This window comes from Serinus canaria, chromosome 10, assembly GCF_022539315.1.
Source record: "Serinus canaria isolate serCan28SL12 chromosome 10, serCan2020, whole genome shotgun sequence".
NCBI lineage: Eukaryota > Metazoa > Chordata > Aves > Passeriformes > Fringillidae > Serinus > Serinus canaria.
In genome coordinates this window covers 3,291,852-3,304,377 of record NC_066324.1, presented here as the reverse complement: position 1 = coordinate 3,304,377, position 12,526 = coordinate 3,291,852, and the positions used below count along the sequence as shown (strand labels likewise).

The 12,526-nt window shown below is 46.8% G+C and overlaps 2 protein-coding genes across 3 annotated transcripts in view; both read left to right on the top strand.

Moving 5' to 3' along the window:
• The window catches only part of ALDH1A3 (aldehyde dehydrogenase 1 family member A3), a 33,481-nt gene extending 28,676 nt beyond the window's left edge, over positions 1–4,805 (top strand). The window contains exons 12-13 of the mRNA XM_030228618.2: positions 739–813; positions 2,181–4,805. Of these exons, the coding sequence (XP_030084478.2) occupies positions 739–813; positions 2,181–2,253 (148 nt within the window). The 3' untranslated portion in view covers positions 2,254–4,805. The remainder of the gene's footprint in view (positions 1–738; positions 814–2,180) is intronic.
• A 1,213-nt stretch (positions 4,806–6,018) lies between these two features.
• LRRK1 (leucine rich repeat kinase 1) overlaps positions 6,019–12,526 on the top strand; it is a 73,673-nt gene continuing 67,165 nt past the window's right edge. Inside the window, exons 1-2 of one of the 2 annotated variants that reach the window (XM_009090040.4) lie at positions 6,019–6,212; positions 9,451–9,664. In XM_009090040.4, the coding sequence (XP_009088288.2) occupies positions 9,598–9,664 (67 nt within the window). In that variant the 5' untranslated portion in view covers positions 6,019–6,212; positions 9,451–9,597. Of the gene's footprint in view, positions 6,213–6,451; positions 6,586–9,450; positions 9,665–12,526 lie in introns of those variants that run through there. The other variant, XM_018913974.3, reaches the window with a different exon arrangement.

Here is a 12,526-nt window from a genome sequence, read left to right as displayed (position 1 = left end):
GGTTTTAAAGATGGAATCCTGATTTTTTTCACCACACAAGGCAAGAAGTTGATCTGGTATCTGATTCTTATGCAGAGGGTTAATTTTAAGAGTCGGCACCAGAAAAATCAGCCTCAAATATTTACATAAAAATGGGATGTTGGTCTTTGAAGGATACATGTGCTGAACACACATGGAGGTGCACACTTCCAGCACAAGCCATACCTGTGCTGCATGACCTTCAGTCATTTGATCTTACTGAGGTGCTGGGGAAGTGTCTTCATCAGCTTTTCCTGCCAAGTATCCATTGAAATGGCCCCAGTGCTTTTATATTACTGTGACACAATTGTCTGATACAGTCCAAATGTTTTCTATACCTGGAATGGGATGCTGGGGCTCCATTGTGAATGTTTGGAGAGCTTTCTAAGTAACCATGTTCATTTCAGAATGTTAATTAATAAATTAGGGAAGAGCCTGAACTATTTATTTTAATCATGACTCTGAACATGGCATAAATTCTAGCTCAAGCATGAATGTCTTTGCCATTAGAGGATATGAAGCAAGATGTAGGTCAAACTGAGAACTACTCAGATGTTTTCTGTTTCTGCAGCAAAAGAAGATTTTATTGCAATCTGATTTCTCAAGTGCATGACAGAGAAAACAGAGAGAGTTCAGATTTTATTGTATTTTTGCTGTTGTCATCATCTTGCTTTTCCTTGGTATTGAATTGTCTTTTTAAAATTGATGTTTTTATTGTAGGATCAACTGTTACAATGCGCTCTATGCTCAGGCTCCTTTTGGTGGCTTTAAAATGTCAGGCAATGGCAGAGAACTGTAAGTTTTGCTCAGTATTTTGTTTCTGTGTGGGTGGTGAATGCAATAACATTTGTGACTGTGAAAACACTGTTGAATTTGCTTTTAAAGTTTAATCAGGCTTGCAGCATGCCCCACAGGGAGGTGCTAAGCCAGTAGAGCGTGGATGTAAAGCTTTCCTTTAGGAGCACCTTCATCTGCTTTATAAGCTTTTAATAGCTCTAGTTCAGTCAAGTCCACTTGGAAGCATTTTTCCATACTAGTTAGATTTTTTAGATGAAGGGAGAAGTATGGCAACATAGCTGGGGACACTGGTATCCACCCCAAACTTGCTCCATCTTTCCATAGCGGTGTCTGTGCCTCTCTTGGCTGCTTATCATTGGTTCTTGTTCACATGGGAAGGACTGATCTCTCAAATCATTCTCCATCCCACTTTCCAAGGCTGCTGCTAAATTACACAGGAACTCTCAGTCCCTCTTCCCCAGCCTGGCCTTTTACAGAGGGGCTACCAGACACTTCAGCTCTTAATAGTTACTAAAGCTGAAATTTTTGAACCAAGGTCACTTCATGAGTTAGACACAGAGCTGAGACATTGTCTTAAATCTTAATTTTCTTCTTGTATAGGAGACAGGTTTTCTTAGACCATTCAGCAGACTCCTCAGAGGAATCTAACACACCTTTTTTTTCACAAGCCAGATTTAATCCCAGAAACCATTTCCAGTGACTGTTCTGGTACATCTCTGTTCTGAGACATTCAGGTGCCTCATTTGCTAGGCACAGCAAATAAATTAATCCTCAAATGGGACATAGATATATATTGAGACCTTATGGTTTGCTTTGCCTGACTGCCTGGATAATTAAAGGATGTCAGAGGTTTCCCATGGGAAAGGGCATGGGAACAGAGCCAGTTATCACCACCCAAGACATAATGCAGTGGTGGGCTCTCTCATCAATATGCATTTCTGGAGCAACTGTGCCCTCCTGATGACATGGCATCTTGCAGATAGAAGCTTTTTTTAGGTGCAAAACTAACTTTAATTGCTGTCTAAGCACCAATAGCTGTGTGTACGTGGCTGTCTCTTGTATGGCTTCTCACAGCAGCACTCAGTTTGCACAGGCAGAGTCACATGTGTTATCTTGTGGGTTACAGTGTCCAAAGTATTCTGTGTTTCTCTCACAACAGGGTGTAATTGTATGTACTTATGTACATGTACCTGGTAGTTATTAGAGGTGGGGGGATAAGTGGACAGCTGGTGTAAATTGTTCAGATCTGGTTTTAATGACCCGATGTCAGAAATGCACATTTCATGTACAACTCTCTTCTCTCAGGGAAATACACATTAACATCCAACAACTGTTTGTCCCTTTCCTCCTCTTTTCTTTTGCAGTGGGGAGTATGCTTTGGCAGAATACACCGAAGTGAAAACAGTCACCATTAAACTCTCCCAGAAGAGCCCATGAAAACAGGAGGCCTAAAATGCTGACACTCTGAATGTGACACATGGGGGATGTGTTCAGAGCAAGGGGGAGGGGAGGGGTGGGAAGGAAAATGGAAACACCTGTCTTTATTCCTCTAGAAACACTGAATCTGCTGGGCTCCATTTTGCCAACTGGCTCTTCAAAAACTGATTCACTGACCCCACTGGCAGTACACACTTGTACCCCACAAGTCCCTGGCTGTACAACTACCTGCTCCCTGTGACTCAAAACTGGTCAGTCACAGTTTTGGCAGGACATCTGCTTCCCAGCTGTACCCCTGAAGGACATGGACATCACTGGCATGCTAGAGAGACTGCTGGTACCATCAAAGGTACTGGCAAATAGCTTCAGAGGCACTTGGGTTTCCCTTGGCAGAGATGGACTCGAGTGGTAAGGGTTAGAACAGCTTGACTGGAGTTGGTGGAGTTTGTGTGAAGATTGCAGCTGGAGTTGGGAATGGGAGTGCAAGCTTTCATGGAAGGATCTGTAAGGAAATTCTCTTTGAAAGAGCTATCATGGTTTCTCTAAAGATACATGCATTCTCCATCCTGGTGATATTCTAGCCCTGAATGAGATTTGTGGGAGTTTTCTAGAGGACTCCTTTGGGGCCACTATGTCACCCAACAGAGCCAGACTTTCAAGTGTCCTTGGAACCTGATGTTTGGGTGTGCACACACTCCACATGCTGCAAATGCAAGTTCCTGACTTGCTGACCCTTCTGGCTCCCAGTGAGTCACAGTGGTATCTCAAACCTTCACTACAGCACTTTTCTCAAGAGGATTTTGCACTGCACTTACTGTGGTGACACCGAGTTGAATGCTGAGCATGTAGCATGGTACATACCCCATACCAGTCCTGATCTGGGGGAGGGAGCAGAAGAGCTGCAGGAAACTGTCCTGTACTCTCTTTCTCTGCAGCTTTCAGGCTTTTTGAACATCTCTTTGTTTTTTGAGCCAGGACTATTACTTTGAGAGTAAAATTTAGCTCTTCACACTGCTTCTTTATCCTGTATGAATGTAGCTTAAAATACATTCCTGGAAGTGCAGTGTGAAAAGGCAGGTGCTCCCCAGCACACCTTGAGTGCTAAAGAGAAGGGTGTACAAGCCAATTACCATGGAATAAGCTGTGGCTGGACTTTAGTCTATCAGCAGCTTCACAGCCATTGTCCCTGTGAGTGCTGTCATCCCATGGCCAGCACAGAGTAGCTGATCCTTCACTGAGAAAACTGCCTTGGATTGTCCCTTGCTCCCAGCTGTCCATGGAGTGGCTATCACACCCAGCTCATGCCTTAGCACCTCCTGCAGTAACTTCTTTGCATGCCCAGACATTATTCTGAGATTAATTATCATGAGATGAATGACAGGCCACAGGCTATCTTCAGTTCCTGGGCTCACTGCTTTCCCTCCTCCTGACTCTGCTGGAGAACCCTGGCAAAGGCACAGCCAGTCCCACGTCTGCAGGAGTTAGTGGTGACAGCTTGTTAGGAAGTTCAGCTGATCCCCCTGGGATTGTCCTCTGAGAACAAACCCACTGAGGTTCCTTATGGCTTATCAGCAGATCCCCAGGGAGCACTGATAAGGATTGCTGCTCCAGATGTCAGAGCTTGAAGCAGAAATGCAGGTCTAACCTCTCTTCTCTGCTGCAAGCCAGGATTTACCCAGTACCTTCCTTTGCTCACAGATAGGTTCAGACAGCAACAAATTCTGTTGCATGAGTGGAGCTTTTTTTGGAGGAGGAAGGAAGGTGGGTGGTGATAAGTAAGGAAAAAAGTTTGCATGAGCCTAAACTTCCTTATTAGCTGGTGAATGTTGAAATTGCACTTCAACATCACTTCACTTCTGATGTGAGATACCTCCCACAGTGTAACCAGGAGCCTGTGCTCCCACGGGGTGTGAGGCAGGTAAATCTCCCCATCCAGTGATGAAAATGTCCTCCCTTCCCCATGAAAGGCCAAATGGGATCATTGTAAATAAGTTTCTATTTTTGTAAGACACTTAAGAGTGCAAACATCTTCTCAGACAAACATTTTACTCTTGCCCACCTGAGGGTTTCCTTGGGCTGCAGAGAGGTGAGGCAAACAGTAAAAGGCTGTTTTATCTTGATGTATCTCTGTATTTTTGATAAACAGTGGTGGAAACTGAAATAACCTGAAATTCTTAAAATCCTACTCTTCTGACTTTATATGTATGATATATATTTCACTTTTTTCCCCTTATCAAGTTTTTAAAAAGTCAATGTATCTCTTATTGTATAAATCAGGGTTTGACTCTACACACTGAATTTTGTAAGTTATATAACACTAGACACTAACTTTAAAATAACCCCTTAGAGGGTATATATATTCCTCCATTGCACAGTAAGGCTTTCATATGAATACTAGTTGTTTTTTTAAAGAAAAGAACTATATTTATAAATTAGGATACAGTTAATCTAATGTATTTTTATAGCTAAAGGTACATGAAAATGTTATGTTTAAACCTCATGTATATATTTAGACTATGGATATCTTTTTTGTAATAGTTCTTGTTCCTAATAAATGTTTAACTTTGTGAAACAGGTGTATCTGAGGATTTAGTATTTCACTGGGAGACTGTGAGGGAATCTGTACTTGGATTAATTTTTGCAATTTGGATTAATTTTTTTTTCCCCAGTTTTTGGATTAATTTTTGCAATTTTAAGAGTAAAGTGCTAAGTGTGGTCAGCGTTCACATAAAAGCTTGAGCTGTGCCATTTACCATAAGCAGAGGCAGGAGAGCAGAGCTGCAGCTGGCAGGGGCAAGCACAAAGCTGGATGGATCTTCTTTTCCTTCTGAGGTGAGCCTCAAAATGAAGTGTTTCAAGACACTGTGGCTCCTGCAGCCAGATGGGGCTTCCTGCCTTGCTCTGGCTGCTCCCTAAACCCCTTGAGACACATCCACCACCAGCGTGGCTCTGCTGAATGTGTTCCCAGCCCAGTTTTATTTCTCTCATCTGCAATGTAGATACAGAGCAAGAACATTCCATTGTCTTTTAATTCTCTTCCCATCTGATGCGTGAGAAATTCCTTTGGGCTCCCTACACAGGCCAAGCCAAACTCCTTGAATTTTCCACTCCCTGACAGCATCACTCAGAAGCTTTCAGACTCCAGAAAAGGGAAGGCTGGAGATACAAAGGCATTACTGTGATTGACATAATTGATGGAGACCTAAGGAAGAGTGGGATGAGATTTGGGGAGGGGAAAAAGGGAAAATTAGCTTGAATATGTGGGTAAATTAGAGGAAATTAGAGGCTCCATCATAATAAAGGAAAAAGAGTTATTTTAGGGTGTTTTCAAACACTGTGCTAAAAATGGTGTAAGAAAGGTCTGGGTAAGAGCTGGGCTGTGAGGCATAAAAGGGAGCAGGCTGGGTAAGAGGTGGAAAGGTGCTGAAAACAGGTAACACTGATTTTTAGCTGCGTTAAAAGACAGAAAACAATAGGGTTGCTACGTTCTTGCTCTCTACCTATGGCTGCAACTGGACGCAGATTGATGGGGACCTGACCACAGGGAAGGACACCCATCTGTGTCTCCACAATCACCCAAAGGAGACCCCAGGCAAATCTCAGGCTGCCGCAGCCCTTCTGTGAATGCACATCCACCCCAAGTGACCATCAGTGACCCATTGCTAGGTTCCGTGTTTAATTTACTGAATGGTACGAACAGCAAAGCAAAAGGCACGCAGAAATGTTTGAGGTTTTTTCTTAGTTGGTCCGACGAGTGGGGGAAACGGAGCAATCCCTGGCTTGTCAGAGGCTCCTGGAGAGGAATGGGTCAGTCTGGGGAAGGGCTGCGCACACCAACATCCGACTCCTTCCGAAGAGAGGGGGCAACCTCGCCCTGCTCTTCCAGCGAGGACCGAACCCGCCGCGATCCGGGGAAGGAGCAACTTCCAAAGTGCAGCTGTGCCGGGAGCTGAGCCGCGGTAAGGCCGGGCCCTGCCGGGACCATGGGCAGCGCTGCGGGAGCGCTCTTGCTCCAGCCACCGCAGCTCTCAAGCTGGCTTTTCCTAAAGAACTCAAACCTCGGAGCCTAAGGGCTGCCCGGGGGCGGGCGGGCGTGTGGGTCGGGTCTGGGGAAGGAGCTCCATCCTCTTCCTCCTGCGGGCCAGCCCTGCCCTCGGGGCAGGCCAGGGGGACTCGCCCTTGGCCGCAGGGCCGGGGGCCGGAGGAGGAGCCGCTGTGCCTTTGCTGCCGGCTCCCTCCTGCTCCCGGGCCGCGGAGCGAGGCGTGCGGGCGGCGCCGGACGAGGAGGAGGCGGCGGCGGCGGCGGCGGGAGCGCCGGCCCGGGACGCTGAGGTACCGTGGCTTTGCTGCCGCTTCTCGGGCACCTGCCCCGCCGCCAGGGCAGTCGGTGTGGGGGGCTGCTGGGGCGTTTCAGGTGGAAATGAGGGGGAAAACGAGTTTGTTTTTAAAGAAAATGAAAGTTCGGAGGGAACTTTGCGGACGGGAGCGCGGCCGCCCCGCCCGGCGGGGCCGGAGAGCGGCGGGACTCGCTGTGAGGAGCCGCCTCACCCGGGGGCTGGAAAGCGGCTGGGAAGGCTTCAGAGACCCCCCCAAAACGGCGTGTAGCGCCTGCTGTCCCCCCAGCCGGCCGGGGTGTGGAGAAGGGGATGGTTTGGTGCTCGCTGCTCACCCGGGGACGAAGGATGCGGATTCCTGGGCCGGCACCTCGGCCCCAGGTTCGCTATCGACAGCGGGCAGGGGAGCCCCAGCGCCTTCCCTCCTGTCCCTGGGTCGCTCAGACCCGTGGCGATCCGCAGGTGGGATTGTCACAATCAACAGGTGGTTTGGGTAGAGTACTGAAGTTTTAGCAAGGTTTTTTTATGAATTAGGAAGGGATTTTGGGCAAGCCGTGATGTTTCTGGGGGCCCGGCTGCTTTCAGGCACCATGCACAGGGTCAGGCTGGGCGGGATGGGGAAGTGGAGAGGAGGGGGCGGTTCAGGTGTGGGCACTAGCCGGTGTCAGGACTGGGAATGGGAGAAATGGGAGGAAAATCCCATTTACACCTGTTCAGGTGGTGTGTTCTGCATGGTCCCTCTCCTTCCCAATGAGCACATAGACTGCCTAAATCAAATGAAATCATGGTGTTTGCACGTGTTACAGTTGTATGCAACTTCCTGAACGTAAAGCTCTGTAGGGTTTTTAAAAATTATATACAAAAAGGCCGTGAAATACAGAAATCCTGCTTACCTGGGCACTGTATGGCAGTAATACACGTGGCTACAGCATTCAGTTAATTGCAGTTAAAGGAACAGATTACCAGAACCACACCACTATTTTTCCTAAAAGTTATTTTTAATTTTACTTTATACGGGGAAAGTTTCAGCCTGGAAAATAGGCTGAGTAGAGAGATACAAATCAGGAGTGGTTTTCAAGCCTCAGGGGTCCAGGCTGACCCCCACTGAGTGTTTCTTGTACAGTTGCTGTGGGTGCACATGGTTTGTCCCCTTGTCAGGGTAAAGAAGTGCCACAGAACCATCATCTGCTGCAGGGCTGGTGGGCCAGAGTGTGCATGGGGAAGTGTTTACCCTCCCTGGAGCTGCTCAGTGCATTGAGGGCACTGGGCAGGCAGCTGCTGGAAGCATCACATCCCCTCCGCTGCCTGAGTTAATATCCTGGTTGGCTCTGGGGAGCTGTGAGAGCTTCCCTGACCCCTCTGCCTGGCATGTCCCACCCGTGGCATGGAGGGGTGTGTGGTCCCAGCTCCTCCTGCCAGTGTGGGCAAGGGAAGCTGAGGCCAGGAGAGAAGCTGAGTCTGGTGGGGCCCAGCACCAGCACCAGTTCCAGGGCAGAATTCAGTCCTCCACCAACAGTTGTGCAATTCCACCAACAACAGTGCAATTCATCAGTTTCTGGGCTTGGATCTGGGATTAGGGATCACTTCCATCTCAGCCTCCTACAGCATCCAGAGCCCAGACTGAGGCACAAGGGTGCCAGTCTTTGTTCCTGCTGCCAGGCACTGCAAAGTCAGGGTCAGCAGAAGCTGAATGCACCTAAAATTCAAATATTTGCCTAGAAACAACTGAAATAGGATGCAGTGATTTTTAGTGTTGTTGGCTGGTGGTTGAAGTGCAGTGTAAGGAGGGAGGAGCAGAAAGCTTCCTGGGTAGGGATGATGGATCAGCATATTTCTATATTCCCTTGGCTTTTGATCCCAGTTCAGGAAGCCAGCTCTGCTCAGAGAGAGTCAGGCAAGGTCTCTGGCCTTGCTGGCTGGAGTGGGAGGTGGGTGATGAGCTTTGCTGAGCTACAGCCTCAAATCAGAGCTTCATCATCACACAGCAGACATGAGCAGAACAAGTAAGAGTCAGTTGAGGTGCATCATGTCACATCTGAGAGGCGTTCACTGACTGAAACTGAAAGCAGAAAATGAAGGAGCTCTGATGCTGGTTGGACAAACACTACAAATCCTCCAGGAGTTTGAGCCTCTGTACAGAGAGGTTAAGGGGTGGCTGTGCAGCTGTGAAAAGGGAAGGAGTTGGAAGTGCCTCAGGAGAGTGAGCTGTGCAATTTTCTGCTGCCTGTTATACCAGGCAGTTCACAAGAAGCCAACCTTTAATAGCTCCTAAGGGCCTGATTTGCCTCCCTGAGTGAAGAAGCCTGATGCCTCCAGGGTGGGAGAGTTCTCAAAAAGGGCTGGGCAGAGGAGACAGGAGCTGGTGTGTTTCTCTTTGCCCTCTTCTCTTTTCTACAGAGGATTATCTCAGTAACCACATCAGTGTTTTTCAGTTTCTCACAGTCTTACGAGAGCTGTGGTTGTCTTTGTGGATGGGAGAGGTTTTGAGGTTGCATTTAGGATTTTTCCAGCTGCACTGCAGGGTTTCAATGGTCTGCCTTTACACCAGCTTGTGGAGAATCTGAAACTGCAGCTGTGACCCCTGCCCACCCCCTTGTCCTCTGCCCAAAGACTGAGCAGCTTTGGTGGTGAAAAATTAGGAACATTATCTTTCTGTAGCACAGAAATTAGTAGTAGTAGTCCCCTGTGTTAATTCATGTTATGCTCTTAACAAAGCTAATATGAAAATAATTGTATTTACAGGATGATAAGTGTATTTCTGCAGTGTGACATTTGGACAACTGTGCTGAAAGTGGAGAGGAATGAACTGTCACCATTTCTACAGGGGAATCATTAATTTGTTTTGTTGTTTATTTTTAAACAGAATAAATGATGTTTCTTCAGGATGGTGCCCACTAGCAGCCTCTGCTCCTGCATTCATGTGATGGGGATCATCCAGCCTTGACAACACTGCTCAGTCTGAAGTGCTGTGGAAAGTTTGTCTGTGGGGCCTCCACAACTGCCACCCAGAATGTACTGGTGTGTGGGAACGGAGGAATCCGCTGTTTGCAGGGAGAGCACCATGGATCCACACAATGGTAAACAGCAGGATTGCTTTCCTTCCTCTTCACATTGGGAACAAAAGGTTCTAAGAGAACTCAGTAGCCACCTGCCACTGGGCTTTGAGGAAGTTTAAAAATGTGAAAGTTTTTTGAGCCCTGATCTTTGAAAATCTACAGTCTAGAACAAGGAATTTTACTTCTAGGGAGGGTGATGTTGAGCTGTGGAGGGGGTAAGAATAGCATTTCCCTGAAGAGGGATGTTCTCCAAAGGCCGAAGGAATTAGTCAATATATGTATCATGTCTCACCAGTTCCTAAATATGTTTTACAAGATCTGTGCTTTTTCAGTGTGTGAATGCAAATATGTTCCCAGTCACTGATGCAGTGGGTATTCAGGATATGAAAACTGCTAAAATCAGAGCATCTCTTCTCAGCCTGAGCAGATATTAACCTGCTCCAGTTTTACCCTCAGCCCCGATTCGATGGCTTGCAGTGATTTTATGTTGGGCTAGATTAGAAGGTTTGTGTTTATGTAATAAAGAAATTCCCCTTTTAGAAGGGACATATGCTTCAGGTTGCTTCCTGTGATTTTTTTTTAAATTTTTTTTCCCCTGAGCAGGCAAATTATTTTTGGATGGTTTCTCTCACTGCAACCCTCATCTCCCAGGCACTGCTGCCTTTCTCTGAGTCAAACCCCAGTTATGTTTCTGCAGCAAGAAATAGCCTCCTGTTCTTGTGTAACGGTGTTCCCCCCTTGCAGCAAGTGCTTCATTAGGAGGCAGCATCTGCGCTCCAAGTGTGGGAAGAAGGTGTGTTTGACGCTTTGTAGTGAGTAAGCAGGCTCCAGCAGAAGCTAATGTTTTTGCAGCCTTATTTTGGATTTTATCAGCAACTATGAAGCAAAACCTGATAGTTTATTCAGAGGCCTCCTTGTCTTGTTTGAAGACGTTCCTCGCCAGCGTCACAGGGAGCTCTGGGAACTCTTTCCTTTCTCCGTACGTATTCTGCCTGTTCTGTGATGCTGATTTTCCTGCTTGCTTTTGGTAACTGGCATTGTACCTTTCTGTAACGCTTGGTTATTGAATATTCTTAAAATTCTTAAATTCTGTCTTCTGGGTTTCTCCCTGGTAGAGATTATCTCCACTTGAATGCTAGGCTATAAACCATGAGAAGAATTTTAATCTGCGCTAACGGTTCACAACTGTTCAGAATTGCTAAATTTTTGTTCTGCAGTAGTGCTCTGACAAGTTTTCTCTCTTTTTAAAGATACAGTAAATTATTGTAGGAGTGAATAATGAAGTGGAAAGTGGAATAGTTATATTTTCTGTCTTGAGTTCAGGGTTTTTTCCTGAGAACTTTATTACACATTGCTGTTATGTAATTATATTCAGTTAAACTGGTTAGCTGGAAGCATGCAAATCTCAGTGGTAGACTGTTCTATATGGATAAATTTGGGTTGTATTAAAATAGTCTGCAGTGCTGGAAGACTGGGAAAGGGATCCTTGTAAAGCTTGAGATCCCTGTACAAGGCACCAGCACTGCCTTGGTGGATTTGCTCTTTATAAGGGTATTGTACATGCTCAAACTCATTGTTTGTGTCCTGCCAAGAATGATTGTCATTAGCTAACTGGTCCACTCCCTAAGTTACTGGTCCTTGTTCTGGCTGGGATCCCATTACAGGGCTGAAGCAGGAGCACGGTGACTCACTCAGCCTCCACATGCCAACCCATTGTTTATGCCCCTGAGGAACAATGTGGATGCAGCCTCCTGCTCCCATTCATCGGGAGCTGCTGGGAAGGGGAGTGAGATTCCGAATAATTTATTTTATGCTGACGATCTCATTAGTGCTCAGAGCTTGGAGACTTTTTCTTTTTCAGGCAGGAGGGACTGGCTTGTGGCTGTGGGGGATTTAACCAGAGCACGGTGGTGCCAGGGGCTCTGGGGTGGGCCAGCTGGATCAGCAGGGCTGGAGGCACCTTCCAGCAGGTCCTTGTGCACCTTCATTATCTGAGGCTTTAGGATTCTTTAGGTTTTTTCCCTGGCAGCTATAAAGCCCTGGCCAATTGTATGTGGAGAAAATCACATCCTTGTTAGAAAATGTGACATAGAGTGCAGGGGCTCACCTTGCTCAGGTGTCTCCTCTGCTGCTCCTCCTGGTTTCCAGTGATTTCCCTGCATCCCAGCAGGATGCCAGCTTTCCCCAGGAGTGGCTGAGCTGTGTTTCAGACCTGGACCCTCTCTGCCCTCTGGGGATGGTGCTGGGCTTGACTTGGTGGTGCTGACCAAGCCCTCAGAGGGGATTTGTCACCAGAGCACAGGATGAGGCTCCCTTGTGGGTGCACTCAGCATCTCCCTTGCTTCCTCAAACCCTGCTTCCCCTCTCCTGGATTTGTTCATCTTGTCCTAATTAAAAGAAACTGAGCAGGGGTATGTGGGTGGCTGCAGTCTCTCATGAAGTACAGGTTTTTAAAACTTGGTTAAAGAGCTCTGCATAATCCAGAGGAGGTGATATGATGTGAATTTTGTAGGAAGTACAATGGAAGCTCAAAGGCATCACTTTATGAATGTGTAGAACAGCATAAAGATTCATCCCCTTTCTGTGGGCTGATTGATTTCTTTGAATCTTACAAAACTTCATAGCTAGGATTTAATTCTTGCATGGTTTTCTAGGAGTTCCTCAGAGGTGTAGAACAGTCATTGTCTTCTGAAACATAAGGGTACTTCTGTTAAAAAGCTTATCTCCTTCTTAGTGGGAATTTCAGTCAAAGTCACAGAGCATTCATATGCCACTGGTGTGTGTCTCAGAGGTGGGATTGAATTATCCTTCAGACATGCCAGAGGGTGTCTCCTCTCTCCTGCTAAATCTAGAAATGAGTCCTGAAGAGGGATGTTATGGTGG